We start from the raw sequence: 16,644 nt of genomic DNA on the forward strand, positions 1-16,644 counted from the left end.
ATGGTTTTGAGTGTTATGTATACACAGTAAACACTTTACGAGGCAGACAAGAAGGCAAGGTCTCTTCAATTTCGCTTTGAACGTCATCAATTGCAAAATATTTCCAAGAGGGAAATCATAGAACATGACATTCATTTGATGTTTGGAGGAAAACAGACCTCATTGTGTACCTGAATGTTTCAAATGTCAAGTGGACAAAAAAAAAAAAAGCCTGGGAAAGAGCTCCCGGGGTGGTTAGGGTTGACAGACAATTTTCTCCTTTGTTGATCGAGAACAGCATTGAATGCTGGGTTGCAGTTACATGGTCATTCATCTCTACAGAGAAATAGGCTTTTAAAGAAAACAAACAGGCAGACGATGGCTACAAATAAAAGAGGGAATGCAACTGGAATGCTTTAGAGCACATCAAATAAGAGATACTACACATATGTTACAGCATGTTTTAATTAATGCGCAATGAGTTGAAAGATGCGTGTCTGATAGTATCGTAAGTATTAACCATCAGATTAAAATTGAAGAAAACTGTTTTTTACGCCATCCAAGCCTCAGAAGCCCGGCACATGACACGCTAGCAAAGTAATCATACATTGGTCATTAAATGATGAAATGATAATGAAAGGTTTGGTACCGTCGTAGTCAGATGTTTGGTACGATCTCACCTGCAGCCGACAGTGACGACGTGACTAACAGTTAGTGTAATTGCACAAACTTTAGAGAGCAGGTGTAAGTATACCTGGGAATAAAATTGCTGCAGGAAAGGCTTCTTGGCTGCAGGCATCATCGTGTCCAGGTGGGACTGGAGGGACTCAAACTGTTCGGCCAGAAACACACTGACGAAAAAACAGAGACAGACATTTAATTAGGCTCAGTGGGGGTATAATATGGTGTGAAAAATGTTCTGACAAAATGACAATGTGTTGTTTTTGTAGTACTCAAGAGTGACGGATCAATCAACTAAAGCGGATATTACTGTTGATTGAATTTTGGTTTGAGGACCTGAATTGGAGCAACTGAGAATTAGAGATTGAACTTTAGACGTTACCTCTTTTAATTATATGATAATGTGAATAGATAAGAAATCCTAGAGACATTTCTGTACCTTCTGTGACCTCTGCTGACCTTTAACTGATGCTGACCTGTACCCAGATGTTGCACTAAAAGTCTTCTTTCAATATAATTACTTGTACTGTTCAAACAATTACACCATTCTCCACTGTTGCAGCAATCTAATTTATCCCTCTTGATCATTACAGTTTAATGCAATAAATAATTAAGTTGAACAGACTCCGGTGTTGTCGCAACATAAATCATCCTCTAGTCTCTCAACTCTGCACTTTGTGAAAACTACCTCTGATTTCCAGTCTCACCTCACAAGAAACCTCCAGTGCTGAGAAATGAAGCCAACACCAAGTCGAATAGCCACTCGAGGCTCCAAAAGCGAGTCAATCCCAAATAGCTAATACATTTTTTTATTAGGGCTGTCAAAGTTAACGTGATAATAATGCGTTAACGCAAATTTGTTTGAACGCCGTTAATTTCTATAACGCATGAAAGCAACTTGCGATATTTAATTAACCTCCTAAAAATCTGATGGGCCGCCAATCTTTCAGGGGTTGTAGCGGGCTCAGTTTTTTAAAGCTAGATAAATAACTACAGTAACTAAAGCTAAATAACGCTCTGAGCTAAATTTTGACGAGGAAAAACTGGCACGGCCATTTTCAAAGGGGTCCCTTGACCTCTGACCTCAAGATATGTGAATGAAAATGGGTTCTGTGGGTACCCACAAGTCTCCCCTTTACAGAAATGCCCACTTTATGATAATCACATGCAGTTTGGGGCAAGTCATAGTCAAGTCAGCACACTGACACACTGACAGCTGTTGTTGCCTGTTGGGCTGCAGTTTGCCATGTTATGATTTGAGCATATTTTTTATGCTAAATGCAGTACCTGTGAGGGTTTCTGGACAATATGTGTCATTGTTTTGTGTTGTTAATTGATTTCCAGTAATAAATATATACATACATTTGCATAAAGCAAGCATATTTGCCCACTCCCATGTTGATAAGAGTATTAAATACTTGACAAATCTCCCTTTAAGGTACATTTTGAACCGATAAAAAATGTGCGATTAATTTCCGATTAATTTGCGGTTAATCACTAGCGTCACCCGGACCCGCCTCAGCTCCTCTGGCGATCCACCTCTTTGCCCAATTTTGGATTAGCCAGGAGTTAGGCTGTCGTCACTGCCAAGATGGCAACGGCCGGAGCTATCCACTTTGAGCTTCAGTACAACTCTTCAGAAACCTACAGGTGACGTCACAGAGACTACGTCCATATTTTATATAGTCTACACTCACAAGGCAAAGTATCATTTATGTCCAACTGGGATCAGGTTTGAGTTCAGGATCACGCCCGGAGTTTAACAAGCACAACTGCTGCGTAACAGCGCGGCTCACGTACAGCAGGGATTTCTGTAGAGCTCCAGGTCAACAACAACACAAGTGATTGAACAGTGCAATTTAAGAGAAGAAAACAACTCAAACAAGGCTTGAGCCTCCACACACTGTGCTGCCCCTTGAACCCAATTCTGTTTTGAGCTCACTCAGCAACCAAGTGAACAATGATGTCATCCTCAGTGTCATACACGCCTGCCAGCGGGACCGAAAACCAGCCTGAACATCTATCTTCCTGTTCCTAAATCAGCTTATAAACAGCGACAGGATTTGTTTCCAGTTTTTATACAAATGAGAACATTTATGTTTATTTTGAATACTAAAAGGGTGGGATATATGATTAAAAATGATTATACTTAAATCATTCTGATGCGTAATCAGGAGCTCATTTTCTTTCTTCCATTTTTATGACAAGAAACATTTTCTGAGTTGTTCTCATCATATATAAATTCCCGTCATGTAGGGGTTTTCTATTCTTGCAGCAGAATATAACACATTTTGGATACATGGGGACTTAAAAGCTAAGTCAGTATTTTTTCTTAAACAATCTTCTCCTTTTTAAAGGGTAACTTCAGTATTTTTGCAACCTGGACCCTCTTTTCCCATGTGTTTGTGTCTAAGTGACTAATGGGGACAACAATTTTTTTAAATTGGTCCAGTACTGAGGGAGAAAGCTGTAACTGGCAGCTGCAAAACGAGCTGCGAGGGCAAGTGAGCAGCGTCAATATAACGTTACGTGCACTAAAAGTGCTTGTTTTTGCCACTTGTCCACGATACAGCGTTTTGGGGAAGCGATACAGTATCGCAAAACAATATTATAAGTATTATTGAAATACTCATGTGTATCAATATTTTCTTACACCCCTATGTCAGACCCTTATAATAACAATCATGGAAAGCACTTTTAGTGGCCGTAAATGATGGTGCCAGCTTGCCCCAATAGCATATTGCAGCCCGTGAGCAGCTGCCATCTACAGCGCTCTCCCTCAATACTGGACCAATTTCAGAAATTGTTGTCCATGTTGAAAAACCAAAGTTACCATTTAACCGGGAAGGTTTTGTAAAAAATCGTTACAAGAAAAGCAAGAGCTGTAGGTAAAGTTTGCAATCACTGCATGGCAATAATTTATAAATCTCAGATCTGGCCACACTGACGCTTCATAAACAGACCATCGGTAAAGATGCTGCACAACATTGAATACTGTTAACACCAAACACAAGTCTTTATATTAAAAGCAATAATTAATGAGGGCTGTCTGGTTAACGCTAAATCTGAAAGCACTACATTAAATTAAACACAGCCAGCACCCCCATAAATAAGCATTTGCTCTTTTCATGGTGCAGAGAAAATCACATTAAGGTTAGCTGGAACAGCTTGTGTTTACCTCGGCAACACGGTGCAGTCTGGGTAAGAAAAAACACACCCTACGCTTCACACTTATCTCATCACGCTTGCATAAATACGACACCTGAACAACAGCTAGAAGGGAGAGGAGCACCTTACAGAGCTCTTATCTTTAATTTCTGCTCAGAGGTTCGTCCGTGGTTTGAAATGGCATATGCTTAAGACGTCAGCGGTGCTCACAAGACACACTAAGGTTAGCCTTTTTCTAATAACACCTTTTCAGACAGGAAAAAAACTTTCCATGCAGTTCTGCCCAGAATAAGTCTGACTCCCTTCTACCCAGGGGATCTTTTCCTTTCAAACTTTACCCAAGAAAGAAATATCTTCACCTCTGCATTTTACTTTCATTATTCTTCCGAGCTTGTTGGCTGCCTCCGATACATGAAAAACTTTGTGCGAGTGAGTGTAAGCCTATTCAGCATTTCTGCAGCGGTGTCATCTGGGCGCTTGGTTTACAGACTTTCATTATAAAGCACTTGTACACTGCAGACTTCTCAGAGTCCAAGAGCTGTCCCACTGACAATAGCTTAACCTAATTATGTATGAGGGCGCTTTTGTGTAGTGTGTGTGCGTGGATATAACAGAGAAAGATAAAGAGGGAGAATGAATAACTGCATAGGCGGAGAAAGAGGGAGAAAATTAAATTTGTAAATGAGGCACTGATTGCAAGACAAATAGCAAATTATAGGGAGAACGCTAAGAATTCTAATTAGGGGTAAACAAGTCTCTCTGTCGCTTTATTCTATTTCAATCATCTTTTTTTCCTTTTCAATTTAACACGCTTTAGAGACACACAAACACACACTGCAGGTAGAGCAAATCTTTGATGTCCAGGCTTTGTAACACTGCCTAATGAAATTATTAGCACCTTGAGGCGAGGCAGTGAGCGAGAATCAGCCTCTTTAACTTGATACGAGATGAACATGTCAGTTTACATCACACTGCCAGGACACACAGGTGATCAAAACAAACACTGCTGTCATCATCTTCTCCTCAATACCGAAGGAATAAACACCAATAATACTGTCTTAAGGTGTAATTATATTGCATACTTTATAATAACTTAAATCATTGCGTGGTTTACAGGAGTGTTGTGTACTTACAGAGACTCAGTGGCCACCACCCTCTGTGCTAGTCCATAAAGCGTCCCGCTGTTAGTGAGGACCACCAGTTGGCTGAGATGGGGGCTGGGCACCTTCTCCTTCCTGTCCTCCGCTGCGCCGTGGACTCCTGCACTCTCACCCGCTGCCTCCTGGAAGACACACAGGTGGACAGGCAAGTTAGCACGTAGAGTCTAAAATATATATTCATTACATTCTTCAGAGACCTAAGAGACACTTTATAACTTGTGAATGAGGCACAAAATGGTTCACCTTCTCTACCTAATTGCTTGGGGTGCTTGGACCCTGTTAGACTTGCTAAAAGTTATTATTATAATTAGAAGCAGCTCAGAGATGTGCAATAACCAGGGAACAGAGTTAGCGTTGGATAAAATGAGAAATAATTTGAATGGCTGGTAACTATGAGTGTTACTCTGTTATGGTTTCTGAGGAGGTGCTACTGTGGACGAGCATTGTCCCACTGTTACTCCAGCCTGTTCGCATGAAAAGGCGTATGAATACCGCGATGCAAGGCATTTAGCGTGCAATAAGAACGCCATTCTTGCTTTTGTGACATGCGTGCGCTATGTAGTCTGTACCGACTGCAATGTAAACACATCCGGGTAAATACAGTATGCCATGCTCAGAGCTAGGGACGTAGAGTAAAAAGTGAGAAAGACTGCTCATGGTGGGTGGGAGGAGAGGTGGATGGGTCCAACAAACACAGGACTTTTAACCAGGAGACCAGTGTTTTGTTTTGTAAGTTACGTTAGTGAATTTTTTTTCGTGTTTCTGTACTTATGTTACGTTGATTCTGTGCGTATTGTTAAGGCTGCTTAGAACTTTGGAAACATTATGCATTTAGAAAGAAAATATTGTAGCCAACATTTTGAAGAAAACAGCCACAAAGAAGGGCAAACGAGACAGGTCCGTGTTACAAGACGTTCGGACAGTGGACAGTCTGTCGCGGTTGAACAGTCCCACAGGGAGAGATGGCCCAAAAAGCACTAAGCAGCAGGCGAGGGGTGCTGTAGAGCGCCACCTTCATCCCAGGATGAAGTACGGCAAGAGCCAGCCAACCAGCACCTGACAGAGTTCCCACAAGGGGATCCTCCCACACCGAGTGGCCGTCCCTGACCCACCGTCTGGGGCGAGAGTGCTTATAACATAAGACAAAATGAGAGCGTCATTGCGAAACGGAATGCCGCACAATAACAGTTTTATGTCGATTATCTTGTTTTCATAATCGCTGGAAGTTAAAATCATAATTGAAACCATACCAACCATGATGTTTTTCCTAAACCAAACTAAGTAGTTTTGTTACTTAAACCTAACTGCAGGCGTTACTGTGGTTTAGCAACTTACAAATGACACGCAATGTCCTTGCAATGTCATGTTATTTATACGCCTTCCCGTGAGACCGGGTTGGTTACTTTAACAGTTAGACTGACATAACAGATGGTTCACTTGCAAAAATGAAGACAAAATGTAGATGTATGCTGGTGGGTAAGCATAATCTGAAATTCAATCAACCTTGTGGGGCTCAGTTACACCCAAAGCACACACACACACACACTCGGAAATTCTGCTGACCAAACACTCTTCAACAGCAAAGCATTTATCTTCCTTTTGATATATTCCTCTACACCTCTCCATCCAGCAACCCCTTTATCTTTTCATTTTAAAAAAACAATTGAAATAGAAAAAAAGAAAGATTTCAACCTAGATCCCATCCGATCAATCACAGTAAACTATATCTGCATACAAATCCAACGAGATTCCATACAGGAGGTCAGGTCATATTATTTTATATGAAAGCACGATGCATTACATTGGCATGTAGGGCTTTACATCCTGCAGCTGCAAAGTCCCCTGAAACAGCCTCTGGGAGATCAATAGCAATCATACAAGTAATGAATGAATGGGAGCTATTAATGCTGGACCATATCAACCACTTACATACTGCACTCCTTTGCAATCTGGGTCTAATATTGCGTACGAGCGCCATTATTCCAGATGACCAGCTTTTATTACTGAGGCTGCACAAAGTACAGACAAACTATTTAAGAATAAGGAAGTGTGTAAAAGAAAGCACAAGGTACAAATGAGTGAGTTTTTCAGATGAATTAGAAATGATGTAACCAAAGGGAATAAAACATGAAAATGTGTGTGATGACAGGCCCACATGTCGCTAGTTTATCATCACTCAAAACCAGAAGATAAAGCAGTGTTGTAGAACATGCAGTGATGTGCACATTTTTAGGAAGATGACGTCTTACATTCCCCTAACGGCAATCTATTCCCTAGAATGAGATATATAAACAGCCCAGCTTAGAGAACAAAAATGCTCAGTATGCTGCTACAGTACGCAGATTTATGGTTCTGCTCGACCCAGGCCTCCTCTGTGAAAACTGCAACCTTTCCACAACCTCTGAGTAATCTCTCTGCGTTCAGTCAAACCTTCAGCGCTGCAAAAACCATTATCAGTCTGAAATAAAAATGTTATCACATCCAGAAGATTACCACATCAATTATATTACTTTTACAGCTTAATGGCTTCGCTGTGGAGGGTGCAATATCTATCTCCATCCAAGAGCAACTCTCTAGAAATATAAATGCTGCTACTATTTAAAAGTCGGAAACGTGAATAAAATGAGACACAGCCTTAAATAACAAATGAATTATGAATAAGTTACTCATAACATTACATTAGTGTTAAGGATATTTCTGAAGTTTTTTTTTACTGACTTAACTTTTACCGACTCAATGGTACAATAATTTGTGTAATAATTCAACTGTGCAATACTTTGTCAATAATACTGCATTTATACTGTACATTTAAATAAATACTTTAATTCTTATTTATACCAATCTGGCATTTATAATTAACACATTTAATAGAACCCACTTCTCAGCATTTTGTATTTACTTATAAGCATTTCGTATTTACTCATAAGCATTTTGTATTTATTTATTTCAACTGAGGTTATATGTTATATATTACATGTCTTAATGCAAATATCTGTACATATTTCTTATATTCTTATTTTTAATTTTATTACTTACTTATATTTCTTTACATATATTATGTTTATACTGTAGCATTATGTACAATAATTTATATGTTACTTATTCCTTTATTTCTATTTTCGTACATTTCTTTATGTTTACATAAGAGCAACTGTAACGGCCCATTTTTGCCCCGGGGGGGGTAATAAAGTTTTCACATCTGATTACAAATTTTAAAATACAATATTTTCCTTCGTCTGACTCACTAGGAGCAAACTTCTGACGTATATGCAACCAGCATTGAGAGGACAAGAGAAAAAGTATACAGCGATCTTTTTTGTCCACTGCAGACTTTCTGTCCTTTGGCAAGAGGCTGCAGAGCATTCACAGCACGACCTCTCGTCTACACCAAAGAATCCACACCTTGGCCTTTGGACAGCTGAACTTAGTGTGTAGTTATTCTGAACTCAGGGCAAAGGGAGGACAGCTGAAGCTCCACATTAAAGATGCACTTTGTTAACTTCAACTTATTTATTTAATCACTGAAGAGTACAAATGTTTAATTTAATACTTTTTTAGGATTTCCATATGCTGCTCATGTTTCAGAGTATGCATTATGCATGTTAAAGTGGCAATGTTTTTTTTCAGTCTTTTTGTTGATACATGAGCATAGAAATATAATAGAAAAATTATATTTCTAGGTACATGAGCTACAAGTTTTCAGAATTGTGTAGTATAGTGTTACATCATTTGGCTAGATAGCGACTTAACAGACATTTATATAAATGAAAATCTCTGAGATTGCCACTTTAAGGAGTTTGTACTGGTGAATTTTCTGTTTCTCTGAATATGGCAATAATATTCTGAAGCTGCTCTTAGTCAGGATTATTACTATGATTGTAATGTTGCCAATTTTTTTTTTTTAAGATTTATAGAAAGTTTTCCAGTATTCCACAACATCAACATCACAACAAAGTTCATGTACTTCCTCCAGTCATGCTTAATAAATCTGTCAACAACTTTTAATAAACAAAACGCACAGTGTGATTGAACACATTTGAAGCTAAAACAATGTCAGCTAGGTCTCTGATCGCTGTGAAGAGTTAAAGAAGGACGGAAAACACTTCTAAACACATAAACATGACAAACAGTGCAGTGGTAATGGAGTTAATCCAGAAATGTCGTTAGTGCGCATTTCAATTGTGACAAGTGATTTAAGATATGGACCGTGATAAAAGCTGTTGAGCAGCAGCGGCACGCAAACACAAAATTTATTGTAAATAAGTGCAGATAAATTAAACATTACTGCCGTTGTTATTCCTTTTCTTATAAAACAGTTTGCTTACGCAGAATTCGACATATGAGAAGAGTGGGTCGACACTGTGGCCAAAACATGCACCTGCGGAAATTCCTTTAAAGGGTCATTACAAGACCGTTTTCACCTGCCAAAAACTGATTGCAGCTCCTACCTTGTGATTGAACGTTTTTTTCTGTAATTTTGAAGCAGGTAAAAAGGACTGAGTGGGCTATAATCTGTCCGATATAATCCTCATGAATGAAATCAAACTATTCTGAGGCAGAAAAAACCTTTCAGTCACAAGGTAGGAGCTGCAATCAGTTTTTGGCAGGTGAAAACTGTATTTTGTGGCTTGTAATTGTCCTTTAAAGGAATTTCAGCAGGTAAAAAGGACTGAGTGGGCTATAATCTGTCAGATATAATCCTCATGAATTAAATTAAAAAGCCACAACTTTTTATAAATATATATTGAGGTGGCAGCTGGGGTGGCTGAATTAGTGTGAACTGCCAAAAAATTTCAGATCGCTCTCTCTTCGGGCGCTCGCATAAAGGGCCTCTCCATCTAAAAGTCACAGGCTGAATTTCATTTCCAGTCCGCCCACGGATCATGTGGCACACACAGTTTTTTTTCCTGGCTACGGTAGTGCAGGGATGGAAGCAAAAACTATGAGCTTTGATATGATTTCTATGTACATGGTTGCTTTAAGTGTTTCGTATTTGAACACAGGTTACAAGTTACGTAACGCCCATCTTCAGGTCTTCTAACAGTGAACGACATGTTCTCCTTTAAATCAAACAAATCAATTTCACTTCGGTTTCATTCGTCCGACATTGCAGCAAAGTCTGGTTTGGTCTATTTTTAATTTCTCCACATGAGGCCTGACCTTTCATTGACTGCGCCCCTGAAGCGTCAACACTTTATGCAAAAAAGGAAAAGGAGGCTTCTGAAAGACTGTAGGGAGAAATGTCAGGTTTCTTTTCCAACTGCATATGACTCTGCTTGGATTCTTCAGGTAAAAGCAATGACTAGGCTGAATACAAAAGAAAAGAAGAAAACCAAACAACTACCATGACATTTGGGATTTTATGCATCTACTTTTTCCAATTCTGAGGCGAGAAATGTATTGTAAAAGGAGCTCCCAGCTTTGACAGTTTGTGACAACCTCAACAGGGTTTTATCTTTCTGTTTGGGGTGACAAGCACACTGAATATGAAACAGCATCCGCTCTTAGTGTCTACTCCATGTTTATTCGTTTATTAGATGTTTGATCTATCATTTTATGCTCAAAATGGCAAACATGATTTAATGGAATAGCATTAACATAATTTCCACTTGTTGTTGCCCTTTGGTGCCCCTGAATATTTGAATTATTTTGGGGGGCAAACATACAAAACATGCAAATACGTGCATACAATTCGGATGCTTCTGCCTGTTTTAATCTGCAAATAAATGTAAGAGATGTAGAGATGAGGAAGCTCATTTTGTCGCACAAATTAATTCCTACAAATGAGAGATTAAACTTCTTTGCTTAATTGTCTTAATCCTGCGGCAATTATGGCTCATAGTTATCTTTTGTGGTTGTTTGCAGACAAGCACCAACATGCAGCTGCTGAAATCCTTGTTTTTTTATCAGAAAACAGGTAATGATTTAATTCCAACTTCTAAAAATAGCTTCACGTATAAAGATATCAAGTCATCATTACAGACCTGCTGTAATCAACTTGGTTTTTGTTGATATCCTCGAAGACACAACTGCGCAAACAATTATGATTTCACTTTTATGAAAACACTCGGTCAAAATGACAAATGACTTTAGCGAGACAAAAGTAAACTAACTCCATTGCCAAATAGGCCCACGTGCAAAATATTCTGCCATATTGGACAAATGAATCATCAGTGAACAATTTTTCAGAGTCATACAAGTGCCGAGATGAGGCCGATCTTTCCATATAGCATGACATGATAATGAAGAGGTCGTACTTCATTTGATTTACACTCTGCAGCTGCTCAAGATATTTAGGAGGAGTTTCGGTTTCTCTGCTGTCCCACTGAGATAAATAGTGAAATTGCTTTTCCATTGTGGAGTCTAGTATATAGTGTTACAAAACCAATACTTGAGTGATGGTTATTGGTCCGAGTTGATTTTCAATATATGCTACAAAACCATTTCTGGTATGTTGATAGAAATTAAAATTTTAAAATATTTTTCTGTATGTATGCAAAGTATATGTGGCTATAGTGTAGTGTGTAGTGTGTAGTGTACTGTATGTGAATATTCTAGTAAATCACAGAAAATAACATTCACAGGATATTAGAGCTAAAACTATTAATTGATTCTTCGATTAGTCCATTGACAGAAAATCATAGGCAATTGCCTTGAATGTCACTCATTTAATCTTTCATACTCTATCTGCAATTATGCGAAATACTCATTAATTTAACATTGACAAATTGAAAGTCCAGTCATTAGCATTTGTCATTAGCATTTGACATTAAATCCCTTACAGAGTTGACTCACTGTTCATAAAAAGGAAAAAGAAAAGAAATCAAAGTTTTGACAAACGCAAAATTTACATGAATCCAGATGCTGCATTGACTTTATTATGACAACCATATGAATTATTTCTTCTGTGAAAAAATGCATTTTGTGAATTCGAGCATATTAAAACAGTTCTGTAAAGAAATGCCCTCAAATTGCATTTGTTGCATTTCCCAGAGCAGTCTCAAAGGCTGAGCACAAACTCTTCACTCAGCAGATCACGCAGCTATTCAGAGGAAATTTTACTAATACATTTCTCGGCTTCCTGTTTATAAAACTGACATCAATTTGGCAGGTTATGGGAAGGAAAATAATATGCATGTCATTCACCTCAGTGTACTGATGTAAATGATCATCAACCTCTGACTGAGTTTAATACAGAAAGAGAAGCTGGAGCACTGAGTGACCTCTATAAAAACACAACAAATGACCATCCATAATCACTGTAGTGAGCCATGGCAAACAATAAGAGAAGAAATACTTTATGGAACATGATAGCGTGATAAAAGCACAATCTGTAATCTAAAAGTAAGCAACAAGGGTATCCCCACTACCCAAAATCACAACACTAAATTGAAACCTGCCATCCCCCCACGAACAGGCCTTTATTTTGAATTATTACACGGCTTTGTTGATGGTTGGTCAATCACGACATTCTACAGTCTGTTATTTCTTTATAGCAACCGTTGCTATGTATAACAGACCGTTGCTATGGATGTAGTTCTAATGTCGGACTCTGGTGGACCATTTTTGTGTTAAATTATTGATTTCTTAAGTAAGTAGCTGTGTAGTAAGCGGGATAATGTACAGCTAGCGGGTCATTGTTGTGAAATAAACCCCTTCAGGGTGATGCAATACATTATCCCTTACATATGATAGGCTTACTAAGATACTACAGCTGATAAGGCTTTATTCATTCTGTGGTATGAGTAGCATGTCAATTTATATTGGGTTACAAAAATATCCAATTATGTGTTATCTTAAAATTATACAAAATAAACATATTTTGTAATTAGGGGTGTAAGAAAATATCGATACACTTGAGTATCGCAATATTATGTTTTGTGATACTGTATAGATTCTCAAAAACACTATTTCTAATAGTTTAAATGCAAAGATTCGTGGCAGACAGTGCCTCAGATTGCACAAAAAGTAGTGCTATGATGTAGAATGTTACAGGGACTGTGATAAATGCAGATCACACTGTTCTCATTGCATAAAAAAAGTAAACTTTTTTTCTCCTATTTTATGCATATAGCTCTAAAGTTTCCTAAAATTAGATTTAAAAAAGAAATAATTCGCAATATATCACCTTGCTTACATTATAGCAATGTATTGAATCATAACCCCTGTATCATGATACGTATTGTATCGCCAGATTATTGCCAATACACAGCCCTATTTGTAAAGCTAAAAAGTGATGAAATGCAGTTACTGTCACTTTGTATTTGATTACATTTCATGAAAAATATGTTTTGGTTTGGGGAGAGTCTGATAAGTTGGTGACGACAAAGTCCAACAGCCACATAAGCAAGCGAGGCCAAGGGTAAATATCAAGCTCTGCAGGTAATAAACAAGGTTGGCATCCTGCAAGGTGGAAGCACTGCAGGGTACAATTTGTTCAACACTGGTACAAAGGAACAGAAAGCAGTCCACTGATAAAAGATCCTAAATCGAGTTACTGATATACAAGAACAAGGCAGCAGGCCCGCTGAAACCTGCAGCGTGTAAGTAGTGCTTGAAAAATGTCCATTAGAGCAAATTCTTTCTCTCTTTTTTTTTTAAATGTGGTTGCAATTCAATCCACATTTTCCTCCATTTGCCAAAAGAACAAGCTCCATTAAATGAATCTACTGTTCTGTACTGGAGCAGACTGTCTTTTGATTAGTGAATGTGAATGACAGTTATCAACACAGTTACGTAAATTATTTAATCAGGACGGAGGTAGTAGGAGGTCTTCACTGATGACACAATAATTAAGATTTCCTAAGCAAATCTGCCCTAATTTTAATTGCTTGTTTGAGACAAAAGTCATGACATTAAATATTAAAAAGTTGATCCAAGGAAATATTTTTAGAATAATGAGAATATTAACCATAAAGACCATCAGCAATATTTCACAGTGCTTTGCTCTGCAATGACGCCAGATAAAATGTAGTTGTAAAAATATAGCAATTAATAACTCATAACAACACTGGGTAACCATCATTTATGAATGGTACATTGATAGTTAATTAAACGTAGTTAATAGTTATTTTACTCTTAAAAAAATAAGGAAATTATAATTAATTATGTTTACTAATTATTAATAATGCTATAATTTGTTACGTATTTGTTAATGATTACGAAAATATTTGCATAGATAAATAGACCAGATATTTATAACATTGATGAATAAAATACTTTGTTAAATGGTAAATAAATAATTTGTAAAGCATCTATAAATATTATTTAGATAGATAGTTAATACTTTGTCAATGGTTAATAATTGGTTTCTGGTCCATCTATCTATGTAATGTTTATAGATGTTTTACAAATGATTTCTTAATGGTTTTCAAACCATTTGGTAATCATTAATGAATATTTAATATAGCATATCAAATGTTATAATGTGTACAACTATAAACTGTTCATAGATAGTGTACTAATGTAATCAGAATGTAATTGTTATCGTCTCTTATCAGCTATGATACGATATAGAGTTTATAAAGTAATTATTTCATATTACACAAACTAATGATAAAATAATTTTAAAAAAATATAGCATTACTAATATAGAATAATAACACTATAAATTATAATTTCATTGTTTGTTAATAGTAAAATTACAATTAACTAAGTTTTAATTAACTATCAATTCATCATTTATAAATGATGGTTATCATAAAGTGTTACCGTGCTTTAAAGATGGATATTTACTAGTCTCCTTGTAGAAAAACAACATATGCACATCATTTTTAGCAAACAGAGCTCGCCACAGCAGGATTAATTAATTATAATTAATCAATTAATTAATCAATTACAGCCCTTTAGTCTGCCTGTTATGTTAGCCATGAGCAGGCAGGAGCTAGTGAACCTCACATGCGTACGACCGGCTATGGATTTTGTAAAATTGCAAGCACGTCCACATCAAGCAATTTTTCCATCCATATCAAAAGCCAATGTCCTCCATTTCATTACACTTTGAATACTTCATATGAAAAATAATCAAAGTTCACAGACGACGTTTGAACAAAACCTCTACTTCTGCCCATTGTATATTAGAGAAAAGGAAATATCTGTGTGGATGTGTGGATTCTCAGTATAATCTGAATTGAAGTAAGAAAAGCAGCACTGGAGGAAAAGAACAATTCTTTTCTTTGTGAGCTCACTGTGTTTTTAATTATCTGTCTGGCGCTGTTGCTCAGGCAGAAGTGGCCCTTGAGTTAATGAACCATTTAAAGACCTTTGCTAAACGAAGAGTAAAAAAAGAGACTCAAATTTCCCTGTGACAGACAGATAGGTTCAGCCTTTTGTTAGGTTTTTTTTTTTAATAGAGCCTGTGCCCCTGGATAACACTTAACAAAAGTAATGCCCTGATCTGAGCTTACTAAAGTAATTCAAACCTTTGACTTACAAAATGTTAAAATACATCCGTCACAGATATAACTAAAGGCCACTTTAATAAGTAAATTACACTTCAGTGTCCCAAGCTTAAGAAGAAGACATCTACTCATAGAAATGTGTCTTTTGATGCTGCACACACTAATAATCATACACTGAACAAGGGCTGGGCGATTTGGCAAAATTTGATATAGGTCTTTTCATATCTATCTATAAAGATATATTTCACGATATAGCATGCTTTCTGGTAATTCAATAAATAATCCGTCTATAGGAAATAACCACATAGTAAAGCCTATGTTTGTATAATCCTGTGTGAATTAAATACTTGACAAGTATTTTCTCATTTAATGAAGAACTTTAGAGCAAAATGAACAGTTTTAGGTGAAATTATAGAGAAAAAGTAAATATTTTTAGCTGACTATGTTCACATGCATGCACACAAATGCAGAGCAATCAGATTAAGACAATGGTTTCATCAGATTGTATGAGAAATTTCAGTTAGAACATGCTTGTTATTATCAATTTAGATGACATCCTTTTGTATCATGATATATGTCAATATATGATTTAATCACGATGCGTTTTCATTGAAAGAAAAAATTGTCATTTTGAATTATTGCCCAGCCCTATGCTCTACAGCTAACAAGATTATGCTTTGAGGAGATTAAAGACATTTAGTTTGACTCTTACTATTGTTAATGAGCTCTCTTGGTTTAAAAGTCCAGTGTGTAGGATCTGATGGTATCTAGCGGTGAGGTGAGGAGAATGCAACCAACTGAAGCCTCTCCCGTGTGCCAAGCATGTAGAGCTACGATGGCCAATGCGAAAACCAAATGGCCCTCTCTAGAGCCATCTGGAGCAGAGCCAGTGCGTAAAGTGTGTGTGTACGTGGGAAGTGAGTGCTGAAGCAAGAGAGAGAGAGAGCGACGGCGAAGCGAGTAACGTTATCGACCACGGCCTAAGCAGGAAAAAGTTAACAGAGTTTGGTTTGTTGGTTCTGGGCTACTGTAGAAACATGGCGCAGCAACAAGGCGGACTCTGTGGAGAGGACCCGCTCCCTATGAAGAGATAAACGACTCATTCTAAGGTAACAAAAACACAACTATTCTTATTTTCAGGTGATTATACACTAAAGAAAATATACTTATTAATATTATATTACATTGTTACAATTGTTACACACTGATCCATTAAGACAACAGTTTGATTTAATGGAGTTTGATCAGCATTTCTG

At 37.3% G+C, this 16,644-nt stretch overlaps 1 protein-coding gene across 2 annotated transcripts in view; it reads right to left on the bottom strand.

Moving 5' to 3' along the window:
- Positions 1-16,644, bottom strand: part of vps50 (VPS50 subunit of EARP/GARPII complex) — a 130,901-nt gene that overhangs the window by 14,113 nt on the left and 100,144 nt on the right. For both annotated transcript variants that reach the window (XM_074614628.1, XM_074614627.1), the window contains 2 exons: positions 4,962-5,110; positions 734-830 (listed from right to left, as the gene is read on the bottom strand). In XM_074614628.1, the coding sequence (XP_074470729.1) occupies positions 734-830; positions 4,962-5,110 (246 nt within the window). The remainder of the gene's footprint in view (positions 1-733; positions 831-4,961; positions 5,111-16,644) is intronic.

Source organism: Sebastes fasciatus, chromosome 17 (genome assembly GCF_043250625.1).
Source record: "Sebastes fasciatus isolate fSebFas1 chromosome 17, fSebFas1.pri, whole genome shotgun sequence".
NCBI classification, from domain to species: Eukaryota; Metazoa; Chordata; class Actinopteri; order Perciformes; family Sebastidae; genus Sebastes; species Sebastes fasciatus.